The 8,964-nt window shown below is 39.2% G+C and overlaps 1 protein-coding gene across 4 annotated transcripts; it reads right to left on the bottom strand.

Annotated features, from left to right (window-relative positions):
• Positions 1-1,738: 1,738 nt before the first annotated feature.
• Positions 1,739-8,292, bottom strand: LOC121566478. 4 transcript variants are annotated; one of them, XR_006658202.1, is made up of 6 exons: positions 8,261-8,292; positions 4,961-5,011; positions 3,536-4,612; positions 3,361-3,420; positions 2,798-3,058; positions 1,739-2,659 (listed from the first exon to the last, which is right to left on the bottom strand). XR_006658202.1 is itself a non-coding variant. In XM_041876503.2 (6 exons), the coding sequence occupies exons 3-6, from the start codon at positions 3,711-3,713 to the stop codon at positions 2,445-2,447; spliced, it is 720 nt and encodes a 239-aa protein (XP_041732437.1). In that variant the 5' UTR covers positions 3,714-4,612; positions 4,961-5,011; positions 8,261-8,292; the 3' UTR covers positions 1,739-2,444. The 4 variants fall into 4 exon arrangements, 2 of the variants coding, with proteins under 2 accessions (XP_041732437.1, XP_041732438.1); XR_006658203.1 differs by having other exon boundaries at positions 3,361-3,417; XM_041876503.2 differs by having other exon boundaries at positions 3,361-3,426.
• Positions 8,293-8,964: the final 672 nt, after the last annotated feature.

The raw sequence follows: 8,964 nt of genomic DNA, 5'->3' as shown, positions 1-8,964 counted from the left end.
CACACACACACACACACACACACACACACACACACACACACACACACACACACACACACACACACACACACACACACACACACACACACACACACACACACACACACACACATATAATTCTTACAAAGCCATATGCATTGATATCTGTGCAACACACTAAATAGGACTTTATGGTCAACGAACAGTAGTCTTCATGTTGTGTGCACTATTTTGTGTCATACAGCATATGATGTACCCCCGGCCTGACCCTGAAAACACACTGCTACCTTCTCATTAATTCATGGCCTTCCATACTGGATTGAATTACAGCCTACAGTAACCCAGGATTTACTTAGACCGTGTCTGTCCTGTGTCCTCTATCACACATACACACGAACGAACGCACGCACACACAATACACACGATACACACACACTGCTCATAGATCAACTGGTTCCACTTCGTATCAAGGTGCTCGCATACAAAATACTAGACACTAACCCATCCATGGGACTCTCTTTAGTGCTCTTGTCAAGACACATCTTTCTTAGTTTTCATTATTTATTGCTACCATCAGTAAGTTTGGTTAAAGTGTCAAAGACACATCTCTTGAAAAAGTACAAGACAACTCCACACACTGTCCCAAATGTCACAACTGCAACCAATGGCTAACATAGTATAAGTTGACAAATACATAGTTGGGATTTGATCATTGGTTCAAAAACATTTGTCATTCATAAAGGTTGTGTTCCCCTGCTCAGACGTTGCATGCTTCACTATACACTATATGGTTGCGTGCCACATCATCGACTGTGTGATCAACTGACAGATTGCTATAACATAGGATGTGGTTAGCTGATACGTAAAATAACTATCCAGGAGTTGTAAGATCTGGCGTGCGTTAGCAACGCCTGGGCAGAGGAACGTGCCCAAAGACATGATTCCTCTACAAGTCATACTTCCTGAATAGTATCCAATAAAATAACATGCCTAGATTAAATCTAGCATCCATGGTCATTTGGACCAGAGATCAAAGCCACATATTTTTTTTAGGACACTGTGCCTTTAAGAGGAGTGTGTAGGGGGAGGGGTTCACATTAATAAAACATGAGTTTATTCAGTGGACATGCAAAGACATGGGTAGAGGCTCTCTTGCACTGTAGCATGCTGGATTTCACACACACACACACACACACACACACACACACACACACATACGTGTTTATAGACAATATCAGGACTTATGACAAAAATGTGACATATTGGGACATGCCTTTCCCAAGGTCCAAGAGACCTGGGAATCAGAATAGTTTGGTCCCATGATTCTAGGAATACATCCATCTGTTGAGATTTTGTCTAGGGCTATATTTTGTTCAGACCTGATTTTAATAGTATATATGAGGACTTTTTCGGGTTCATGTGACATATAAGGCCCATAGCAACAGCAGCCCATAGATACACACTGATTTTCAGGTTTATGTGACTTATGAAGAACCTGTAAATAGGGTCTGTATTTGAACGTGGTTCCGGTTACATGTTGAAATGTCTGCATAAGAATCATAGGTGTACAATACTTAACTAAAGCTTTAAAAAAATTATTATAATAATCATGCTCACCAGATAGGTAACCTTCAACAGAAATGCCTATCCATGTTCACATAGCTCATAAATATAATATATTCTCAGTCTACTGTTTAAGTCGTATTATTGTTATTTATAACAATACATTTGCAGTCAATATTCATGTAAAAAAAGAGGGAACACTTTATGCCTTACTTTTATTGAGTGCCAGCGAAAATATGCAAATTAACAAATCAATTGAACACCCAGAATAGACCACCTACACTTTGCCTCCTTCCCTGCTATGCACAAGGCAGTAGAAATGGCATGTTTGAAATGAATGAGAAACTCTCTATTAAAGCATCCAGCTTCTATGAAACATGACAGTGTACATTCAGCTAACCTGTCTAAATAACATAGGGATTTACATCATAGTTACATAGTGCAAGTTACCATACACAAGGCCTGTTACAAGCACCCATTGAAATGGTAATAGTTTAACAGTAATTTAAACACCTTGCCACATTCAACAACTTGTGGTTAAGAACAAAGTGCTTCTGAAAACTTAGGAACAATAACAATCCCTTTAAGTACTGTTTATCTCTTTTCCCTGTCAATGAGAGCAGAGTATTAACCTATATCATCAACTGTTATCCCAAACAAATGTGACCATAAGTGGCAAACATATGCTCATTAATAGCCCTCAATTATACATAAACATACAAACATGTGGGATCTACAGTCGAGCCTATGTGGCATGTTTGTACAAGAACCAACAATATAAATCATTTAAGGAAAATAAAATAATATGAACATGAAACCCACAGATATTAACACTATCTGAGGAGAAGCTGATTGAAATTGGAATTGAATGGTACCTGAGCTACAGTTGGCATGCTCTAGTTCTATCTATTCATCATCCTTTTTAATGCTACATTTCTGTTGTGGATGTAGTATTTGATAGCAACCCAGTCTCTGTCTTTCAGAGCTACTGGCTCTGCTTGGAGGCAGGAGTCACAGTCCTTTTTACCTGGTATTCTGCAGCTTGTTATGAAATTAAGCAAATGCCGCTCAACAGCTTTCACTTCATCACCTGTCCACTTGCTTCTCACCTTCACAGCTTTCATAAATGGAAACAAAATACAACTGATTAACAATGAGCTCTGCTAAAGTGACAAATGGAGGATATGATACAAAGGATTCTAGTTAGTAGTTATATGATGTTATCAATACATGTGAATACAAAATGCTTACTAACCTTGCTTTCCTTTGGAGCACTTTGAGGATGCTTGGGATGTGACTATTTTACCATGTCTTGGTTGTGTGTTGCTCATGTGTACGTTATCCAAGGTGGTTGACTCAGAAGTGCCCTCCATGTTGTCCAGGGTGGTTGACTCAGAAGTGCCCTCCATGTTGTCCAGGGTGGTTGACTCAGAAGTGCCCTCCATGTTGTCCAGGGTGGTTGACTCTGGTGTTTGCCTCAGAAGTGTCTGGTCCCTAGAAGTCTCTGTTGTTGAGCCTTTGCAAAGTAATAATGAATGTGATTATGTTCTATGAGCTTCATGACAATACGTTTGCTTGCTTGTATTATTCACTGTAAACAACCTCAATGTCAGGCAATATGCAATTCTACATTAGATATTAACTGATATTTGAGATATAAACATAAACTGATTGCAAATCCATAAATGTGGAATTACTTATCACCACCAATGTGATTGTTTAAAAACAGATAGAGGATCATTTCGATAATCCCCACAGAAATGTGCATTTATGTGACATAACTTAAAGATATTACAACATATATACAAGTCAGGATACCTTTGCATTGATGTAGGTCAGCAATGGTTTCTTCACTGGAATCATCATCACTCATTTCTACTTCATATGGTTGGGTAAAAAACATTTACGGCCAATTATTTAAATTAAGGACTAACAACACTTATAATAGTTATATTTGAAGTGGCTAAAAACTATATTTCAAACAAAATGTTACCTTCAGGATTGACCTCAATGTCATCCAGCCCTTTCCCCTGCAGGTAAAGCAGTCTTCCTTTTTCGATTGCTATCAACAGTTTGCTGACTTTTGCGAGCTGCAGGGTACTCTCTGGAAGCTGATAGAATTCTCTATGGACACGGATGTCATGTCCTAGAAAGGTGGCAAGTTGATCCATTTCATTTTCTTTGAGGTTTAGTAGTGTGGACAAAGTGGCGACTTGTTTCCGCAATCTTGTTGAGGTGAGTGCCTCTGGGTTCTTTGCACCACATTGTTTGCATACTTGCGAAAGCAGTCGGAGCCTCTGTAATGGGAAAGGACACCTGGCCGTGTAAACATGTACACATTTTCTTTGTGGACTTTACACTCTTTTCTGCTTATCATGAGGAGGTCCATAGCAGTGATCATGTCAGGGGTTAGAAGCACTGGAACCTTTCTTGACCTTTTACCTCGAATCTCAACTCTCTCAAAGTGCTCTGCAAGCTTCCTCTCGAAGTCAGTAAGGCCCCTCACAATGTCTGGATTCAGCTCCGTAAGATCCCTGGATGTGAAAGACTGAAGCTCCATTTTTGAAACTTCCCCTTCCCTCCTTCTGTTAAATAGTACTACCTGCATCAAAGTCACTTTAGGAAGATTTCCAAAGCTTTTGCTGTTGGGTTCTTCCTCAAGGTCCTTCATACACTTAGCACGCTCAGTAGCAAGAAACATGTGCAGCACCGACACATCCTCTGTAAAGGGTCAAACCTGTGGTTTATTCCATTTGGCTTGTTGAAGTGTACCCAATGCGGCAGCTGAAATGGACTCTGTCCACTTTTTCTGATGTAAAGTGGCAAATTGCTTTGCAGACTCTGCAACAGCAGGGCGATTTGCAGTGATGGCATTGCATTGAATAATGCCTGCAACTTTGGCTAAACTGTGTCCCAATTTCAAAGCCAATGATGGGATTTTATACGAGTTGCTTTCAACATCATAACCAGCAACATATCTTACTGCCTGTATCACATGGGGAAAGTTACAGGGCATAACAAGGACTTGAGTCTGGAAGATAGTCTGCAGCATCCGAAGATTCATCAAGGTCTGAAGGAAAATGGAGAAAAAAAAGCATCTAATTCTGTCAATAACTTTATACATGTATTAATACCTAGGGTATCATACTCCCTACAGTACCATCACATTGTGCATAACACCTACATACTCACAGAAAAATGTATTATAGTAAACTGATTGAAAGACCTCTGTCTCTCAGCTATCTCTTCTCATAACGATCCTCACAACGATCATGACGGGCGCCTCAGATTTTGCAGATGGCGGCTTTTTTCTAAGCTGTACAAATTTCTACAATGTTTCCTCACATCAAAAATACCACAATGTGTTAACAAAGAACATGAACTATTTTATCTAATGACAAGAATGCAGCTTTCTTACCTGCTTTGCAGTAGGACACTGGAAGGGTACAATTCCACTGGACTTGCTTGCCTTGAATGAAATTATGAAGAATAAATATTTGTTTGTAATAACACAGTACCGTAACAGTAAATTAGGATATTATACATTATACTGTATGTGAAAATAATTTGGGTTAAGAAATTGACAATACTGTTTTATAGATGACCTATAAATGAAAAAATGAATATGTGGATCTGGGGTTTTCAAGTAAGACTCTATAGAAATGGTTAAAACTGTACAATATCTGCTAACCAACAATATGAGGACCGTGTAACACACACACTCTACTCTGGTTGGGTCATACCATATCGGGACGTCATCTGAAACACATTTACGCCTTGAACAGACTAAGTACAAAATGAGGAGATGACGACTGAACACATCTAGAGTCAAGGTTCCTGACTTTGAGTTATCCTTTTGATGTCAAAGAAAGCTCACAACCTTAAAAGTAATGTAAATGGGTCAACTGCAATATAAATTAAATCACGCAAATTGATAAGAAATATGTTAAATGGGCAAAAACATTGCCCCAAAAATACAAAAACATAGGCATTAGAGAGAATAAAGATTAATTTTATGTTTTGAGGGGTGGTTAGTTCTGACAAATGGTCGGGCTAATTTTGTTTATGCTATGATATCGAAACAAGTTATGGGAATTTTGATATTGTGAACATTTTACACAAATGGTTGGTTGTAATACAGTAAAAAGCCATGTAATTTATATATTGGAATGAACTGAGACAACAATTTAATTTAAATAGAAAAGATCTACAATAAATGTGTAATAACCTGTTGGAAGGATGAAGTGGATCTCTGTCTCACTTCTGGGTCTGCTGAAGGTTGAGCTGGGATCTTGTCACTTGGTGTCTGCAACAAAATACAACAATAACATGTCAGAAATATTGTGTTTTATAATATACAGTGAGGGAAAAAAGTATTTGATCCCCTGCTGATTTTGTACGTTTGCCCACTGACAAAGAAATGATCAGTCTATAATTTTAATGGTAGGTTTATTTGAACAGTGAGAGACAGAATAACAACAAAATAATCCAGAAAAATGCATGTCAAAAATGTTATAAATTGATTTGCATTTTAATGAGGGAAGTAAGTATTTGACCCCCTCTCAATCAGAAAGATTTCTGGCTCCCAGGTGTCTTTTATACAGGTAACGAGCTGAGATTAGGAGCACACTCTTAAAGGGAGTGCTCCTAATCTCAGTTTGTTACCTGTATAAAAGACACCTGTCCACAGAAGCAATCAATCAATCAGATTCCAAACTCTCCACCATGGCCAAGACCAAAGAGTTCACCAAGGATGTCAAGGACAAGATTGTAGACCTACACAAGGCTGGAATGGGCTACAAGACCATCGCCAAGCAGCTTGGTGAGAAGGTGACAACAGTTAGTGCGATTATTCGCAAATGGAAGAAACACAAAAGAACTGTCAATCTCCCTCGGCCTGGGGCTCAATGCAAGATCTCACCTCGTGGAGTTGTAATGATCATGAGAACAGTGAGGAATCAGCCCAGAACTACACGGGAGGATCTTGTCAATGATCTCAATGCAGCTGGGACCATAGTCACCAAGAAAACAATTGGTAACACACTACGCCGTGAAGGACTGAAATCCTGCAGCGCCCGCAAGGTCCCCCTGCTCAAGAAAGCACATATACAGGCCCGTCTGAAGTTTGCCAATTAACATCTGAATGATTCAGAGGAGAACTGGGTGAAAGTGTTGTGGTCAGATGAGACCAAAATCGAGCTCTTTGGCATCAACTCAACTCGCCGTGTTTGGAGGAGGAGGAATGCTGCCTATGACCCCAAGAACACCATCCCCACCGTCAAACATGGAGGTGGAAACATTATGCTTTGGGGGTGTTTTTCTGCTAAGGGGACAGGACAACTTCACCGCATCAAAGGGACGATGGACGGGGCCATGTACCGTCAAATCTTGGGTGAGAACCTCCTTCCCTCAGCCAGGGCATTGAAAATGGGTCGTGGATGGGTATTCCAGCATGACAATGACCCAAAACACACGGCCAAGGCAACAAAGGAGTGGCTCAAGAAGAAGCACATTAAGGTCCTGGAGTGGCCTAGCCAGTCTCCAGACCTTAATCCCATAGAAAATCTGTGGAGGGAGCTGAAGGTTCGAGTTGCCAAACGTCAGCCTCAAAACCTTAATGACTTGGAGAAGATCTGCAAAGAGGAGTGGAACAAAATCCCTCCTGAGATGTGTGCAAACCTGGTGGCCAACTACAAGAAACGTCTGACCTCTGTGATTGCCAACAAGGGTTTTGCCACGAAGTACTAAGTCATGTTTTGCAGAGGGGTCTAATACTTATTTCCCTCATTAAAATGCAAATCAATTAATAACATTTCTGATATGCGTTTTTCAGGATTTTTTTGTTGTTATTCTGTCTCTCACTGTTCAAATAAACCTACCATTAAAATTACAGACTGATCATGTCTTTGTCAGTGGGCAAAAGTACAAAATCAGCAGGGGATCAAATACTTTTTTCCCTCACTGTAGATCATATCTATTTAGTAAACTAATGATCATACTCAGTTCAGTCACAATATATTCCTACCACCTGTCAATCATAATCACCTTTGGGGTGAGACTCATTGCTGAGGTCAAGGGCTGCATTGACCACAAATGTTAGGAAAGATAATTCATATGTGGATCTGTTCTTTTTATGCAAGACTCTATAGAAATGGTTAAAACTGTACAATATCTGCTAACCAACAATATGAGGACCGTGTAACACACACACACTCTACTCTGGTTGGGTCATACCATATCGGGACGTCATCTGAAACACATTTACGTCTTGAAAAGCCTTAGTACCAAATGAGGACTTGACGACTGAACACATCTATAGTCAAGGTTCCTGACTTTGAGTTATCCTTTTGTTGTCAAAGAAAGCTCACAACCTTAAAAGTAATGTAAATGGATCAACTGCCATATGAATTAAATCACGCAAATTGATAAGAAATATGTTAAATGGGCAAAAACATGCCCCAAAAATACAAAAACATAGGCATTAGAGAGAATAAAGATTAATTTTATGTTTTGAGGGGCGGTTAGTTTTGTCAAATGGTCGGGCTAATTTTGTTTACGCTATGATATCGAAACAAGTTATGGGAATGTTGATTTTGTGAACATTTTACACAAAAGGTTGGTTGTAATACAGTAAAAAGCCATTTAATTCATATTTTGGAATGAACTGAGACAACAATTTAATTTAAATAGAAAAGATCTACAATAAATATGTAATAACCTGTTGGAAGGATGAAGTGGATCTCTGTCTCACTTCTGGGTCTGCTGAAGGTTGAGCTGGGATCTTGTCACTTGGTGTCTGCAACGAAATACAACAATAACATGTCAGAAATATTGTGTTTTATAATATAGATCATATCTATTTCGTAAACTAATGATCATACTCAGTTCAGTCACAATATATTCCTACTACCTGTCTATCATAATCGCCTTTGGGGTGAGACTCATTGCTGAGGTCAAGGGCTGCATTGACCACAGATGTTAGGAAAGATAATTCATACATGGATCTGGGCTTTTTATGCAAGACTCTATAAAAATGGTTAAAACTGTACAATATCTGCTAACCAACAATATGAGGACCGTGTGACACACACACACTCTACTCTGGTTGGGTCATACCATATCGGGACGTCATCTGAAACACATTTACGTCTTGAACAGCCTAATTACCAAATGAGGACTTGACGACTGAACACATCTGGAGTCAAGGTTCCTGACTTTGAGTTATCCTTTTGTTGTCAAAGAAAGCTCACAACCTTAAAAGTAATGTAAATGGATCAACTGCCATATAAATTAAATCACGCAAATTGACAAGAAATATGTTAAATGGGCAAAAACATTGCCCCAAAAATACAAAAAACATAGGCATTAGAGAGAATAAAGATTGAGTTAATGTTTTGAGGGGCGGTTAGTTCTGTCAAATGG

Source organism: Coregonus clupeaformis, unplaced genomic scaffold, assembly GCF_020615455.1.
Source record: "Coregonus clupeaformis isolate EN_2021a unplaced genomic scaffold, ASM2061545v1 scaf0086, whole genome shotgun sequence".
In the NCBI taxonomy this organism is placed as follows: Eukaryota; Metazoa; Chordata; class Actinopteri; order Salmoniformes; family Salmonidae; genus Coregonus; species Coregonus clupeaformis.
The sequence above is the reverse complement of the archived record's forward strand: the minus strand, read 5'-3'. Positions and strand labels throughout refer to the sequence as shown.

Coding starts and splice junctions, on each gene's coding strand:
- LOC121566478 (XM_041876503.2), bottom strand. CDS start 3,713: ATGGATCAACTTGCCACCTTTCTAGGACATGACATCCGTGTCCATAGA. Junction 3,427..3,535: donor CATTGAGGTCAATCCTGAAG/GTAACATTTTGT, acceptor TTACCCAACCAT/ATGAAGTAGAAATGAGTGAT. Junction 3,059..3,360: donor TGACCTACATCAATGCAAAG/GTATCCTGACTT, acceptor TACTTTGCAAAG/GCTCAACAACAGAGACTTCT.